Source organism: Diorhabda sublineata, chromosome 9 (genome assembly GCF_026230105.1).
Source record: "Diorhabda sublineata isolate icDioSubl1.1 chromosome 9, icDioSubl1.1, whole genome shotgun sequence".
Classification (NCBI taxonomy): Eukaryota; Metazoa; Arthropoda; class Insecta; order Coleoptera; family Chrysomelidae; genus Diorhabda; species Diorhabda sublineata.
In genome coordinates, this window is record NC_079482.1 from 271,208 (window position 1) to 289,218 (window position 18,011).

At 32.8% G+C, this 18,011-nt stretch overlaps 1 protein-coding gene across 3 annotated transcripts in view; it reads right to left on the reverse strand.

Annotated features, from left to right (window-relative positions):
- LOC130448746 (cadherin-87A) overlaps positions 1–18,011 on the reverse strand; it is a 213,180-nt gene that overhangs the window by 19,448 nt on the left and 175,721 nt on the right. For all 3 annotated transcript variants that reach the window (XM_056786242.1, XM_056786241.1, XM_056786243.1), the window contains 2 exons: positions 730–938; positions 319–450 (listed from right to left, as the gene is read on the reverse strand). In XM_056786242.1, coding sequence (XP_056642220.1) covers positions 319–450; positions 730–938 — 341 coding nt within the window. The remainder of the gene's footprint in view (positions 1–318; positions 451–729; positions 939–18,011) is intronic.

Sequence of the window (18,011 nt, forward strand, 5' to 3'; positions counted from 1 at the left end):
CGTTGTATTTTGAGCAAACGCGGCATCCATCTTCCTCACGATGTACCGCGCTTTTTAGAATGATCATCCGGTGGATTTTCTGGAGTCGTCACCTCATTTAGTTGTCCACAACGTCGCTGGTCTTCTTTCCAGTAAAAGTATTATTACAAATTCATTGAAAACGTTCAGTATGAATGACTGCCGACCAAATATTGAACAACGCGGTGTCTTCGAACAGTAACTACCGACATCTCTAGGTCGCGCCAGATATTTCCCCGAGACCATCTTCGTATTTTGAAGTTGTAGATTTAATGAAAACAGAAAATATAATAATTTTACCTCGATGAATTCTGGAGGGTTATCGTTTTCGTCGGAGATAATAACCGTTATTGGCACTTCGACAATATTATTTTTACCTCCACCTTCCACTTCGTCTTCGATACTGACGATTATGTTGAGTGTATTGTTTCTCTGGAAAATAAATGTATAAAAGGATAAAAAAATACACAAAACAAATTATATATCGAGTTGCAACGCCAATTTTAATCTACTTTTTTTCTTAATATCATCTAGAACCATGGATAATCCAAATCCAAATACAGCGCTTCCTCATTTTGATGCACGAGCATTCCTTTTGGAACTATTCGATGTTTTAGCTTACGTTTTCTCAAAAACCAAAACGAATTATGTCTAAATTATTTTCAAATTTGGATATAATTGATTGCGGATATCTATCACGCACGATCTTACCTCATAGTCGATTGGTTTTACGACGGTTACATCGCCAGTATCAGGATTGACTCTGAGTATGTCAGTTCCACCTATCCCATAACGGATCATTTTACCTTCAGGATCAGTCCCTTGTAATTTATATATCACAGTATCGACTGGAGTATTTTCTGGTATGACTAAATTGTTCATGTCCATGGTAAAGACTGGTGGTAAATTGGCCAAGCATCCTAGAACGGAAAGAAGAAAAATTTGTTAAAAAACAGGGAAACTTACCGGAAAACGACATTTATTAATTAACCGAACAAATCAGACGTATAGGAAATTCGAAAACGGAAAATAAATTCATATACAAAAACATCCCAATATCAACAACCGGATCATCACGAATATTTAACCAATTCGAAAGCGGAATTTTCCCTTTAACTAATGAAAAATTGTTTTCCCCAATAATACATCTGGAGTTGAAAATATAATCCACACAATTACATCCAGCATCCTTAGAAACATAGGAGTACAAATTATTATTTTTCCGAAAGAATTAAACCAAATATAAGATTGATTGTATATAAATATGTTTTGAAAAAATCATTTTTTTTTAAATATAGAAATAAAAGAAAAGCAATAAGGCTTCAGACATACATCAATATGCTTTAATGATCTAATTAAGGTTTTCGACACGCTTAAACTCGAAGATATTAAACGCATTTTACAGAAAGAACAAGTAAAAAAATTGATACGAATAATTTAATTCACTAAATCGTACAAAAATACACCAAATAACACATTCAAAGATGGTATTCCAAAAACAACAGACGGTATAAATCCAGAAAGAGGATACACGATGAGAACCTGGGGGATCCGATTTATATGCTAAGCAGATGATGTTTGTTCCAGATTAAATAGACAGTTTAATATAAAGAGAAAGACTATGAACCAGTAGACTGCAAATTAAATCTTCCTTAAATCAATAACCGGGATAAACCTCTGGGGTAGACATTAAAGAGGCCTGCTACCAGATAACAGATGTAGTCGGATGGGTGAAGAAGAGACGGGGATCCGCTGGTGAAACAACCAGAAGATCGGCAGGTGGAGCTACATCTCAAGATCGAGACAACAGGAATCAGATAGAAAGACGGTATAGATCCAGAAAGAGGATACACGATGAGAACCTGGGGGATCCGATTTATATGCTAAGCAGATGATGGTTTTTCCAGATTAAATAGACAGTTTAATATGAAGAGAAAGTCTATGATCCAGTAGACTGCAAATTAAATCTTCCTTAAATCAATAACCGGGATAAACCTCTGGGGTAGACATTAAAGAGGCCTGCTACCAGATAACAGATGTAGTCGGATGGGTGAAGAAGAGACGGGGATCCGCTGGTGAAACAACCAGAAGATCGGCAGGTGGAGCTACATCTCAAGATCGAGACAACAGGAATCAGATAGAAAGACGGTATAGATCCAGAAAGAGGATACACGATGAGAACCTGGGGGATCCGATTTATATGCTAAGCAGATGATGGTTTTTCCAGATTAAATAGACAGTTTAATATAAAGAGAAAGACTATGATCCAGTAGACTGCAAATTAAATCTTCCTTAAATCAATAACCGAGGTAAACCTCTGGGGTTGACAGATGTAGTCGGATGGGTGAAGAAGAGACGGGGATCCGCTGGTGAAACAACCAGAAGATCGGCAGGTGGAGCTACATCTCAAGATCGAGACAACAGGAATCAGATAGAAAGACGGTATAGATCCAGAAAGAGGATACACGATGAGAACCTGGGGGATCCGATTTATATGCTAAGCAGATGATGGTTTTTCCAGATTAAATAGATAGTTTAATATAAAGAGAAAGACTATGATCCAGTAGACTGCAAATTCAATCTTCCTTAAATCAATAACCGAGGTAAACCTCTGGGGTTGACAGATGTAGTCGGATGGGTGAAGAAGAGACGGGGATCCGCTGGTGAAACAACCAGAAGATCGGCAGGTGGAGCTACATCTCAAGATCGAGACAACAGGAATCAGATAGAAAGACGGTATAAATCCAGAAAGAGGATACACGATGGGAACCTGGGGGATCCGATTTATATGCTAAGCAGATGATGGTTTTTCCAGATTAAATAGACAGTTTAATATAAAGAGAAAGACTATGATCCAGTAGACTGCAAATTCAATCTTCTTTAAATCAATAACCGGGGTAAACCTCTGGGGTTGACAGATGTAGTCGGATGGGTGAAGAAGAGACGGGGATCCGCTGGTGAAGCAACCAGAAGATCGGCAGCAAGATCGAGAAGCTGAAACGCGTGTAGTGTAGTGAACAGAATCGGATCAACGGTTCCAGAAATTCATTGAGTTAAATTGGAACGCCACTGGAGTTGGAGTAATTTTTGTAGAAAGAGATTTGCTAATTCTTTACTGCCACACAACGCCTAATGGCGAGAAGAATTAATTTTTCAAATAGAGTTCGAGAAAAAGGGAATTTAATTTACCGATGAGGCCGGAAATTAACTACCAACTACCAACTCATACGATAAATTCGAAAATAGGGGTTCGAAAAAAAAAAAAAAAGGATATTTACGGACGTAATTTAATGTAAAGAACGAATTATGAAAAAAGAAAATATATATTTGGTTTGTTAAAGTATTAAAAAGTAAAAAGAAATTAGAAGAAAATAGTAACTGAACAAAAAAATTTTATATAAATAACATAATTTCATTAGCAGTTTCTAGAATAGTTCGATTGAAAAAATAGATTTAATTGAATTGTTACCAGACATTACACTTTGTATGTAGTACTAGTCGTAAGTATCTTATGTACAGGGTGTTTGTATATGGGAAACAACTGCGATTAGTGTTCTGAAAATGGGTTTTCCGAAATGCACGTTTCAACTAAAATTATTTCAGTTTTCTGAAACCTCCGGTATAAAACACCCAAACTTCGTTATTTTAAGCGCTACATTTTATTAAATTTTCGGAATTTACGCGAAATTTCAATATAACTTTATGCAAGGCATCATTTTTTAATTATTTCACATTTTCGAAATTTTTGGCCCCCCACTAAAAAAATTATATTTCCAAATTTAAGCGAGTCAGGTCTAATATTTTTGGGATTTGAACAAATAACACTTACATCTTTCAAAATTTGTGAAAACCTTAACACAAATTTATATAGGGTGTTCAGAAAATGGTTCCGAACTTCGCTATCTACCAATTTCGAAAATTTAATTTTTTCAAATGGCAACCCCATTTTTCCTCTTTATGTCCCGATCAGGATTTATTAATGAAAATTATTTCAATTTGTTGGTAATATACGGGGAATTTGATAGGTTTATTAATCGAGCCTGCGATATTTTCCGTTTTCGATATACGTATAGACCACGATAAGTTTGGGTCCACTTCCCATATAACCGGAAGTTTCAGAGAACTGGGACACAAGTCCCAGTACTTTCCCATAGTTCTTTCTTGGTCTTTTCAATATTATAGAATCTGTATTATTTGATACCTCTTTGGAAATAAGAACAAGTCACACGGGACAATGTCAAGCTAGTAAAACGCGCGGGGCATGTCGTTAGATAATAACGAGTGTAGCATGTAATAACTAGTTTTATATCTACCTCAAATTAGCGAATCAACATTGTTTCGGTTTTAATAAAAGGTTTGATTGGGGCTATGACCTTGAAGATGAGCTACGCCGCTGGAATCAAAAAAGCCAATCAACATTCTTTTGATTTGGTTCTTTGATATTTGGACTAGGTAACGATGATGGTGTCTTTCGTTGACTTTTGCCGAGTTTTGCCGAGCATATTAGAAAATTATTTGAGACCAAAGTAGCTCTAATAAATAGAAACGTCGCTTCGAATATTTATTACATTCTTTATTTGATAAGTTGCAGGCTATTTCAATTTTTTTCCTTATGTAAGTAACACGACGTTTGACAGTACGCAGTATTTTCAATATTCAGTAATCACAATTTATGATAATTTTTTTCAGAATGTCTCTTTATGACGAATAATTTCCTTGGTATGTACAAAGATCTAAAACACCAAATATCTCCCGAACCGTAAATTTTATCGAGTTAAACAAAGAGTACCTTTTTGTTGAAAAATTGATTGAAAAATCTATTTTTACTATCTTTAAATTGTACAGGTTGTCCCTGGAAAAGTTACGGATTGTTAACTATTGGAGATGAGCCGCCACTGGCCTTCGCGTAAAGAGAAATGATTTATTGTCGAAAAATTGTCACAATTTGTAGACAAGACCTTGTAAAAACTAATAAAAAAACATAAAAATAACTAAATAAAGATACAAATACGATAACATTTCAATATACAGATAAAAACCACAATTAATAACAAAATTATAGGTTATAGTAATAGATAATAATTAGTATTTAATTTAGGTTAGGTTAGGTTAGGTTAGGTTATGTTTAGGTTAGGTTAGATTAGGTTAGGTTAGGTTAACAAGGAGGTTAGACAAGGAGAAATGATTTATTGTCGAAAAATTGTCACAATTTGTAGACAAAATCTTGTAAAAACTAATAAAAAAACATAAAAATAACTAAATAAAGATACAAATACGATAAAATTTCAATATATAGAAAAAAACCACAATTAATAACAAAATTATAGGTTATAGTAATAGATAATAATTAGTATTTAATTTAGGTTAGGTTAGGTTAGGTTAGGTTATGTTTAGGTTAGGTTAGATTAGGTTAGGTTAGGTTAACAAGGAGGTTAGACAAGGAGAAATGATTTATTGTCGAAAAATTGTCACAATTTGTAGACAAAATCTTGTAAAAACTAATAAAAAAACATAAAAATAACTAAATAAAGATACAAATACGATAAAATTTCAATATATAGAAAAAAACCACAATTAATAACAAAATTATAGGTTATAGTAATAGATAATAATTAGTATTTAATTTAGGTTAGGTTAGGTTAGGTTAGGTTATGTTTAGGTTAGGTTAGATTTGGTTAGGTTAGGTTAACAAGGAGGTTAGACAAGGAGAAATGATTTATTGTCGAAAAATTGTCACAATTTGTAGACAAAATCTTGTAAAAACTAATAAAAAAACATAAAAATAACTAAATAAAGATACAAATACGATAAAATTTCAATATATAGAAAAAAACCACAATTAATAACAAAATTATAGGTTATAGTAATAGATAATAATTAGTATTTAATTTAGGTTAGGTTAGGTTAGGTTAGGTTATGTTTAGGTTAGGTTAGATTTGGTTAGGTTAGGTTAACAAGGAGGTTAGACAAGGAGAAATGATTTATTGTTGAAAAATTGTCACAATTTGTAGACAAAATATTGTAAAAACTAATAAAAAAACATAAAAATAACTAAATAAAGATACAAATACGATAAAATTTCAATATATAGAAAAAAACCACAATTAATAACAAAATTATAGGTTATAGTAATAGATAATAATTAGTATTTAATTTAGGTTAGGTTAGGTTAGGTTAGGTTATGTTTAGGTTAGGTTAGATTTGGTTAGGTTAGGTTAACAAGGAGGTTAGACAAGGAGAAATGATTTATTGTTGAAAAATTGTCACAATTTGTAGACAAAATCTTGTAAAAACTAATAAAAAAACATAAAAATCACTAAATAAATATACAAATACGATAAAATTTCAATATACAGAAAAGAACCACAATTAATAACAAAATTATAGGTTATAGTAATAGATAATAATTAGTATTTAATTTAGGTTAGGTTAGGTTAGGTTATGTTTAGGTTAGGTTAGATTAGGTTAGGTTAGGTTAACAAGGAGGTTAGACAAGGAGAAATGATTTATTGTCGAGAAATTGTCACAATTTGTAGACAAAATCTTGTAAAAACTAATAAAAAAACATAAAAATAACTAAATAAATATACAAATACGATAAAATTTCAATATATAGAAAAAAACCACAATTAATAACAAAATTATAGGTTATAGTAATAGATAATAATTAGTATTTAATTTAGGTTAGGTTAGGTTAGGTTAGGTTATGTTTAGGTTAGGTTAGATTTGGTTAGGTTAGGTTAACAAGGAGGTTAGACAAGGAGAAATGATTTATTGTTGAAAAATTGTCACAATTTGTAGACAAAATCTTGTAAAAACTAATAAAAAAACATAAAAATAACTAAATAAAGATACAAATACGATAAAATTTCAATATATAGAAAAAAACCACAATTGATAACAAAATTATAGGTTATAGTAATAGATAATAATTAGTATTTAATTTAGGTTAGGTTAGGTTATGATTAGGTTGGGTTAGATTAGGTTAGGTTAGGTTAGGTTAACAAGGATGTTAAACAAGGAGAAATGATTTATTGTCGAAAAATTGTCACAATTAGTAGACAAAACCTTGTAAAAACTAATAAAAAAACATAAAGATAACTAAATAAATATACAAATACGATAAAATTTCAATATACAGAAAAAAACCACAATTAATAACAAAATTATAGGTTATAGTGATAGATAATAATTAGTATTTAATTTAGATTAGGTTAGGTTAGGTTAGGTTAGGTTAGATTAGGATAGGTTAGGTTAACAAAGAGGTTAGACAAGGAGAAATGATTTATTGTCGAAAAATTGTCACAATTTGTAGACAAAATCTTGTAAAAACTAATAAAAAAACATAAAAATAACTAAATAAAGATACAAATACGATAAAATTTCAATATATAGAAAAAAACCACAATTGATAACAAAATTATAGGTTATAGTAATAGATAATAATTAGTATTTAATTTAGGTTAGGTTAGGTTATGATTAGGTTGGGTTAGATTAGGTTAGGTTAGGTTAGGTTAACAAGGATGTTAAACAAGGAGAAATGATTTATTGTCGAAAAATTGTCACAATTAGTAGACAAAACCTTGTAAAAACTAATAAAAAAACATAAAGATAACTAAATAAATATACAAATACGATAAAATTTCAATATACAGAAAAAAACCACAATTAATAACAAAATTATAGGTTATAGTAATAGATAATAATTAGTATTTAATTTAGGTTAGGTTAGGTTATGTTTAGATTAGGTTAAGCTAAGTTTTGTTAGGTTAAAGCCTTACAATTGTCGAATGTATAATTTAGAAAATGTACTTAAACATAAGTGATTTTGAAGAACTATAATTCAAGACACCCGGGACAGTCTGTATGTTCTTGAGCTGATAATTGCAGTATGTTTTATATTTATTCATCTCGTCGAAAATATCATTTTCGTTACGTTACAAAAATATATTCTAACACCAAAAAACTTGTATGAAGTTTAAGAAACTTATATTAACGAACTTGTTTCGAACTTTGTTTTAGAAGACCTCCAACTCCGACGAGACACATTTATAGCAAATTATTTAGTCGCGAAATAATATATTTTAAATTCTCGTTATTATTTGAAAATAAAGTACGTAGTCCAAAGTTTATCCGTGCGACAAAAGAAAAATTAGTTTGTCCGATGATTTATTTCTTACCTATTACAATCTTTCAATAATTTTAAATAAAAAAAAAAAAAAAAAGTTTAAATTAGTAATAAATCCCGTCTCAAAGTAGTATCAACGAATAAAGTTCATCGGCAAACACTATTTTTCGAAAGAGATTTATAGGGAGCTATTTATCTTTTTCTCGGGAAGATCCCTTCGAAATCCCTTTTTCTTTCGGCGACGCAGTAAACAGACAAAAAAGTTAATTGCCCTCTTAGGGATAACAATTCGAGAAATTAAATAGAGTGTGTTCGTTCAATCCTAAAATTACACTATAAAACCGGAGGACGACCAGATATAAATGTCTATCATTTACTTAATCCGCCAGAAACGTTTCAATTGTTTGAAAAACAAACCTTTTATCTCGATTCTTATTATGGATGATCGTTTCCCTTTATTATAAATCGTCGATTAAAAACGTTTAAACGATATTAGATATTAATAAGATACAGTGAGATCGAAGTTTTTTTTTATTATAATAACGAAAATCTTGGGCAAATCGTGTACAAAAAAGAAAACACGTCGCGAGCCTACTATACAAAGTTACCTTTACAAACAATGTATACGGAGACAATAAAAATTCGCATCACGAAACTTTCCGCTATAAAAACACACGAAAGAATAAAATTTCATGACGGAAAACAAAAATGAAATGAGAGAGAGAGTCCTCGATGAAAGAGCCCTCTCTCTGCATTCATAATTTCTAAAACGACACTCACTCTAATTATGAGGCAACTTAGACAACGGGATGGTTTATGCTGTCGAAGACAGGACTGGCGAATTAAAAAGTTTCCTCCGACAATATTTTACTCCTTCAACTTCCACTTGAGGAATTTGTCTATTTTCAACCAAGAAATCACGTACAGGCGCGTCCAATAAGTAATATTCCAACGTCTATAACTTAATTAGTGTTGTTTGATAACAGATGGCGTCACTTGTATGATATTACGTCATTCCATTATTCCGAAACTGCCTTGGAAAGCTACGTCTGTTCAGTACATGTCCATTCATTTGAAGCGTTAACAACAATAATTTTTTTTCCACTCAAATATGTCGAATTTTGTTCTTGATAAATATGTGGTGATTTTGTCTTGGAAGACGATGAAGATGAAGGAAGATCGTTGCCAAACACAAGAAGACCTCAAAGAATCTTTGGGTGTCGCTCAGGCAGCCATTTCAAAACTTTTAAAAGCAAGGAAATTGGGTTCCGCATGAACTCAAGCCGGGAGACGTCGAAAGGCGGTTTTGCATGCCCGGAACGTCATTTTTGCAACGGATTGTTACTGGTGACGAAAAATGGATCCATTACGACAACCCCAAGCGCAAAAAATCAACCAATTCAACGGCAAAGCCGAATATTCATGGCGCGAAGGTGATGCTCTCTATTTGGTGGGATCAGAAGGGTGCGCCGTATTAACAGCTGCTAAATCCTCACCCTCCTTATAGCCCGGTCCTTGCTCCTTCTAACTACCATTTGTTCCAATCGATGCAGAATACCGTAACTGAAAAACGGTTCTCATCAGTACAAGACATCAAAAATTGGTTTGATTCATTCTTGACTGCCAAGCAGGCGCAGTTCTTTTGGGATGGGATCCACAAATTACTAGAAAGATGGTAAAAGATCGTAGCTTCAGATGGGCAATACTTTGAACAATACTATAGTACATGTTTTTCTTAAATAAACGTTCAAATTTTGAAAAAAGTTGTAGACTAGAAGACTCTGCCAAACTTCGACACCTATTTAATTGCCAGATCAATAGATGACACTTCAAACTACTGGAGTAGGTTGTACAACCACGAATTCTCTCTTCTCCATGGTCCCTTTTTTACTCTTACTACTTCCCTAGCTCTGCGTAACGTCCATGTTGGCGCTACGCACGAAAATACGTGGTACCTGACTAGTCTTAATTTTAGTTGTACCAGTATATTTGTCTTAATCGTTTATCGTTAGATAAAGTAACTACAAATATTTTGTACTTCTTCATTGTTAATATCGTCGACATATCTAATATTGTCGATTGCATCTTCGATTTCATCTGATAGTTCTACCCGTATTTTACTAAACATTTCTTCAGGGTAAAAATTGACTGCAATCAATCAATGTCCTTCTATCATAGATTCTGGGGGTGAGAATATACTTTAAGGACGTCGCAAAGAAAAATCGATTCAAGCTGATGCAATTATATAAGGTTCTAGCAGAGAAATATTCAAGTTTAGGTTAATCTAAAGCGAATTTTCTTATAACAAAACATACTGCGAAAAATAGATAAGATAAGATCGAAGGATCTTGCCATAAAAATTCAAATACAAAAGAGATGCTGAAAATGCGGCGCATCTATCCAAAATAAAAGGTTTATTAAGGTCTCGAAGAGCTTGCTTGAAGTATATACAGTCGCCACAAATGATTTCTCGTTGTTTTTTCATTCGCTTGTTGTTTTTCTCTATTAGAAATCCTTGTACACAATCTTTTTGAAAGAACTTTGTCCACAACGTTAATATTTATATAGAATTCTGTAGTACGGGGCAACTTATTTCTATGTCGTACTTTATGAACAGAATTTGTTTAGATTTTTGCAACTATCTTGAACTATTTATTATCACATCCGAGTAAAACTATTTTAAACAACTGAAAATTTATTTCCCATTTCTCGTAATCAACGTAACGAGTCGTTTTTCCAATCATTCCGATTATTTGTGTTTTCGTAGTTGTTTGTTGTTCGTGTCTATTTGAAAGGTTGCTTCCAGTGAAACGTAAAAAAAAACAGTCAATCAATCGCAGATTTCTGTGGGTTTTTGATGAAAGACAACATCACGCTTCCATTGGCTCACAAACAAAACAATAATTGTTGTAGATGTTGATTTCCAATTGGAATAATCGTCGTTATTTTAATAAAAGTTGTTCGCATTTAAAGCAGTGTATTTAGTTGACTTATTTCGAAAGATTTTACGGTATTATTCAATTCATGAGCCGCAGAATGTTCTAATACAAAATGGCTTGTCGGTAAATACAAATTTCCATTATGTGGTTCATAAATCTAACTCATATTCGTACGAACGAAGAATTTAATATTAAAACCTCGAGTTTTAAATAAAAAATGAACAAATATTCGGATTCGACGATTCGACTAAAACAAAATGATGTTTTTACAGATAAAATGTACTGTTTTCCTAACAAAACGGTTCCATTATTGAGAATTTTCCTTCAGGATAATCAGCTACATGTTTTATCATCAGATTCATACGTATTCGAAATATATTCGGATTAGTACACTTTGGCGTTCAATTTTGCCACAATCCCACTAAGAAAACTCTTATAATATAGCTACTAATAACAACGGACACTTTTTGATACTTTCCATACAGGTTGGTGCAATAGAAAGTGCATTTTAAGCTGGCGGGGGGAATTAATATCGTTTGGAAGGCGCGTTCAAGAAGTTTCCTCTACCAGGCGATTATAATGTTATAGTTTACGACGAATTAATGAAGTTCCAAGTGCTAAATTGATGTAAATATCGATAGAAGTGATCCCGAACATGTTTTGTCATCAGATTCATACGTATTCGAAATATATTCGGATTAGTACACTTTGGCGTTCAATTTTGCCACAATCCCACTAAGAAAACTCTTATAATATAGCTACTAATAACAACGGACACTTTTTGATACATTCCATACAGGTTGGTGCAATAGAAAGTGCATTTTAAGCTGGCGGGGGGAATTAATATCGTTTGGAAGGCGCGTTCAAGAAGTTTCCTCTACCAGGCGATTATAATGTTATAGTTTACGACGAATTAATGAAGTTCCAAGTGCTAAATTGATGTAAATATCGATAGAAGTGATCCCGAACATGTTTTGTCATCAGATTCATACGTATTCGAAATATATTAAGAATAGTACACTTTGGCATTTAATTTTGCCACAATCCCACTAAGAAAACTCTTATAATATAGCTACTAATAACAACGGACACTTTTTGATACATTCCATACAGGTTGGTGCAATAGAAAGTGCATTTTAAGCTGGCGGGGGGAATTAATATCGTTTGGAAGGCGCGTTCAAGAAGTTTCCTCTACCAGGCGATTATAATGTTATAGTTTACGACGAATTAATGAAGTTCCAAGTGCTAAATTGATGTAAATATCGATAGAAGTGATCCCGAACATGTTTTGTCATCAGATTCATACGTATTCGAAATATATTAAGAATAGTACACTTTGGCATTTAATTTTGCCACAATCCCACTAAGAAAACTCTTATAATATAGCTACTAATAACAACGGACACTTTTTGATACATTCCATACAGGTTGGTGCAATAGAAAGTGCATTTTAAGCTGGCGGGGGGAATTAATATCGTTTGGAAGGCGCGTTCAAGAAGTTTCCTCTACCAGGCGATTATAATGTTATAGTTTACGACGAATTAATGAAGCTCCAAGTGCTAAATTGACGTAAATATCGGTAAAGGGTTTTGTAGAGACTAATTCAACGTTTAAACCATAAACAAAAGGTTGTACAAGAGTTCCTGGGGCTGTTTGTTTGGACTGATTGTTTACTCGCACGAAATTGCATCCGTTCCAAAAACACAAGAATTGTAAGAATGTGATTTCAGGGAAAAGCTCGTATTTAATGATGAAATGATTAATCTATTTCCCAATTTCGACAATATCTTTGTCCCATAGGAATGGGTTTGTAAACTGGCAAAATTTTCGTAACTGGAATAGCGAGAATCGCAAATTTGTGCACGATAAACTATAGCAAAGTCCTAAAATGGTTGCAAAACTTCAAGAAAAGCGAATTCTAGGACGTGGTTTGAACAGAACGGCCTCCTAGTAGATCCAATCTACAGTATTAATTCAAAAACTATCGATCAGTTCAAAAAGAATATTCGAAATAGCAGCATTATTGAAGAAGTTATTCAATAACTTCTGTTCGCGTTTAGAGGAAGTCGTCTTTTGTAGAAACGGTCATCATTTCGATGGCGATTTTATCATTCCTTAATTTTATTTCAAATTACGTTTCTCTCGTTGATGGAAAGCTTCTTTTCAACTGCTCCGGAGTGACCTTTTCATATAGAGGAAAATCGAAACTTTACTCTTACACTGAGTAAGATGGATGTGGATACATAAGGAAGACTTTTGTGGACTGAAACCTTTCTATTAAAACGAGCAGGTTTTAGCACATTTTCATATGTTTTAAAGTCGAGGACGTGTCTTGATCTTCCTCCCCAACAACTGACAACGATTCTTTACCAATTTCAGCTTCAACCAAAATTAGTTGAGACATACTAGTTGAAGTAGATGTTATATAGGTATTGGCCTCGTTTTTCGATCAAAACTCGTAGTATCTCTATATTTCCTACACTTCAAACTAAACTAGTAGATTAACGATCACCTTGTACAGCTCAAATTTCCATACCAACTCTCCAATCAATTTCTATTTATTCTATAGCGTATCAGATATTCCATTGTTGGTGTTCTGGTATAGATCTGACGATGTTTCCTGTATCACATTGATGAATGATTAGTTTCTTGTTAATCCCTCTATTGTTTACCTATATACAATTAAATTAATTTGTCCCGTTTGTAACCAGAGATAGAGTTAATTTTATCGTTCAAAAATATATCCTACGATTTTAATTTACTCGCTTTTTAATTAGAGTACGAATATATCGAAATTTTTTGATATTAATGAGAATGTAAAAATGTTTGTCCAACTTTTTATTACCTTCATCTTAAATTTGGATTATTAAATTAATCATAACCTCAAAAGTGTCATTTCAAGATAATGACGTTGTGTGACGAGGGATTAATTACATTTTTAGATTCACCCTGTCTAATGGAATGAAGACGGTTGGTTGCGGTTGCCATCCATCAGTTAACGAAACGAATATTCAGATATCAAGAGATAGATACTCCATAATCCTCATACGATTCTTTATACTAATTAAACCTGGAGAGAAGTAAATTTGACAACATCGTAAACTGACTGTCATAAAATTTGACACGTAGTATTTCGAAAGTTGGTACTTCGTAAATTTGGCGATAGCGGCGCCATCTGTGCGTCATTAGCACGACTTTCGTATAAGAATATTTCGAATAATCGATCGTAGTATGAATAGTTGATGGAATATCTTGCAATACGTCTGTGGAATATCAAATATAAAGCACAATTCGCACGTAAGTCTGTAGATCCGCTTTAGCGAACAATACATATTTGATGTTATCTCTTCAACCCGATATTTCAATTATTTGCGTTATTCCTATGTATACATACAACAGCCAGCATAGATCCAGAGTGTACATTAACGTACAATCATGTATAAACAGAACTATGCCGTCATCGGCGCGGCATGGAGTTTATAATAATCTGGCATTGTTCCGAATGACCTGTTTGTTATCTCGTCTGACAACCTGTCTCCAACTTTTGTACGTATCCGGAAATTTGAACCGGCTCCACGACGACAACACCAACTCCTCCAAATATGAAAACATTCTCTCTGAGAGTGTCATCACATGCCGGTAGAAATTGTTTCACCTCGATGCACTCGGAGTAAATAACATATAGAAATGTACTTTCCAAATTTCATCCCGATTCCTTGAAATTGACGCTAATATTGATAATCAAACTTCTGTGTACTATTATTGTGTAAGTAAAATCAACGGATATGTTTCTGTATTAGAATCTCCCTAAATTTAAGGAAAAAATACGTTTAGCAACGTCGCAATCTTTATATGTTGATTTTATAAATTGAATGAAAAATTAGTTATTCGTTTAGCAATAAGTGATTCAAATTTATTCAAATTTGGGGAAAAAGTACTTTTGGCAACAACGCAATCGTAAAATTGGTGTAGATCCCAGTAGTCGGCCAGGTGATTGAGTATAGAAATTTTGAAAAAACAAATCTACACGTTAATCCAAAGTTATAGTTCAAAGGAAAATGAAATTTTTTATGTCGATTATGTTTACATCAAGGATTTTAATGACCTCCACTCAATCTCTTCACCAAACTACAAACCCCTGCATAGTTGTTCAGTTCAGTTGAAGAGTTAGTCAAAAAGTTCACCGTCCTTGGTGTAGATTTGCCAACCATTAGTTAAGACATTGCGCAAAGCCAAGAAGGAAGCTCCTCCACTAGAAAAGTTCACACAAAATGAGTTTGTAGTCTGGTGATTGGATCCTTGAAGGTTTGAAACTCCGAAGGAAACACAGACGGAAATTACGAAAGAAGGAACGAGTAGGTAGAATAGATTTGAATAAAAAGCTTACCAATATAATTTATTGCATAAAATCACCACAAATTTACTTAAATCTACTTTTATTTGGAGTTTAGATAGGTAGAGGACGATTTAGAATACATTCCGAGGTTTCGTTGAATTTCTCGAATGCAGTGGGGTTGTATCTGACTTTTGGGCACGAAGTTAGGCACAGATACCTCGAGTAATTAAATTTTTATTGTTATTGAATTCATATAAACACTTTTTGATATAAATTTTTGGATGTAACTCAATATATATTAGTAAATTTATGTGAAGCTATTTAGCAAGATTCTTTAGTTTGAAGTTTGGCAACACGTCAATCACTGTACGATTCTGCGAAGCAAGTGATTACGTTCTTTATCTGGCAGGAGGCTGTATTATAAAAAGCAACGTAAAACAAGTATACTCGAAAAGACGATTAAGCTCTAATTACTTTTTTTTGCGACGGTTGAGAAACAAACAAGCCCCGCCTATTTTTTTCTCTTCCCTTTGATCCCCGAACAAGTTTGGAACAAATTGTTGGCACTCTTTTTCATCTATTTATTCCCAATGGAGACATGAAAAGTACTAGCTGCATTAAATTGTAATCCCAAGCAAATTACGTTAAAATATTTCCGCCGACTCCTGAGAATCGACGGAAAATATAGGCCAAAGTTGGATCTGAATACGAGGTGAATAAATTTCCTTCAATTTCAAGGCTAATTAACCATAAAATGGATGATTATTTTTTGACTAATTCCGTATTCAAAATAGAGCGTCCGTTTGTAAATGAACTGCATCGAAATGTTTCGTTTGAACAATCTGGGATTAGAAAATTCGAAAAATTATACCAAATAAATTTATATGATACCGAACCGTTCCGATAATTAATCAAGTACATCATTAATAATAATGTAGATTACATAAAAATAAATCTAGAGGATGCTTTTGCCCACTGGTAAACAATTAAAAAACTTTCAAATTCATTTACATACTAATGAACGGTTTAGGAAAAGTTTGGAAGTTTTCAAATCGGCTGGATTTGTTCTAAAAAGATTAAAACGTTTTGAAGATTATTTACGAGAGGTCTAGAAACTCTTTCTCGATAAAAATGTATCCAAACAGATACTAGATGTAATTTTATGTCCATTTAACACTGTCTGTAACCAAGTTATCGTCTTCAGAGACTGAAGGTTAGGTTAGATTAAGTTAGGTTAACAACTTGGTTATCGTCTTTAGAGACTGAAGGTTGAGTTAACTTGGTTATCGTCTTCAGAAATTGAAGGTTATGTTATGTTAACAACTTGGTTATCGTCTTCAGAGACTGAAGGTTAGGTTAGATTAGGTTAGGTTAGGTTAGGTTAATAGCTTAGTTATCGTCTTCAGATACTGAAGGTTGAGTTAACTTGGTTATGGTCTTCAGAAACTGGAGGTTATGTTAGATTAACACCTGGGTTATCATCTTCAGAGACTGAAGGTTGAGTTAACTTGGTTATTGTCGTCAGAAATTGAAGGTTATGTTAGGTTAACAACTTGGTTAACGTTTTCAGAGACTGAAGGTTGAATTAACTTGGTTATGGTCTTCAGAAACTGAAGGTTAGGTTAGGTTAACAACTTGGTTATCGTCTTCAGAGATTGAATGTTGAGTTAACTTGGTTATCGTCTTCAGAGACTGAAGTACTTCCAACTGAATGATGAAGGTGTCTAACGCTATATGATAACGAAGCTGTTGAGTACACTAAAATCGATGTACCGTAATTGGGTTACCGTACGTTGTATTAAGGAATTGACGTATTAAATAATTAAAATCTTCACGAACCAGAAATTTTGTCATATCATTGAATCGCACAAATGATTTACGATGACGGTCACAGGAATTTTTCAGCGTATCATCATCAATCACTTATTTATTATTATGAATTCTAACCTCGTTTATCATTGATACAAATTGTCTGTATTTCATATTTCTGTCAGTTTCATAGATTGTCAACCCGAATTTATTATTTAATTATTATTGATGTGTCTATAATGAACCATAAGATTAGTGTGTTAAGTCCTCAGTTTGCTAAATAAATTGTTTTTAACAAACAAGTTGGTGAATTGAATTATTTAAATCGATTATGTTTATATAGAAAACAATTTCTTTGTAACTGCGTTTTGATTTTCATTGTTAGAGAATCGGATTCGGTCACAATGGAATCCAATTTCAATTTAACAGCTTTAAACTGTTATGACAAATATTATTGTAATAAAAATATGATGAAAGGAAAAACGAGTGGTATTAATAGCGTTGATGTAAGCCATACATTGTAACGTATATTGAACACAAAGAGGAAACAGAGAGAGACAGAGAGAGAGAGAGAAAGAGAGCGAGAAAAATATTTTATGGACTTAATGGATAACATATGTATTCGACAGTTGAAGCAAATAACCGTCTCCGGTTTCACAACAAGCTGAAAGTTATCGATATAACAGCGAACTGCATTAAGTCATTAAGTTTGTCTACAATTTTTCTTTCACAGATTTATTTTTTGACTCAAATCTAATAATATTAATCCACCAATAAATAA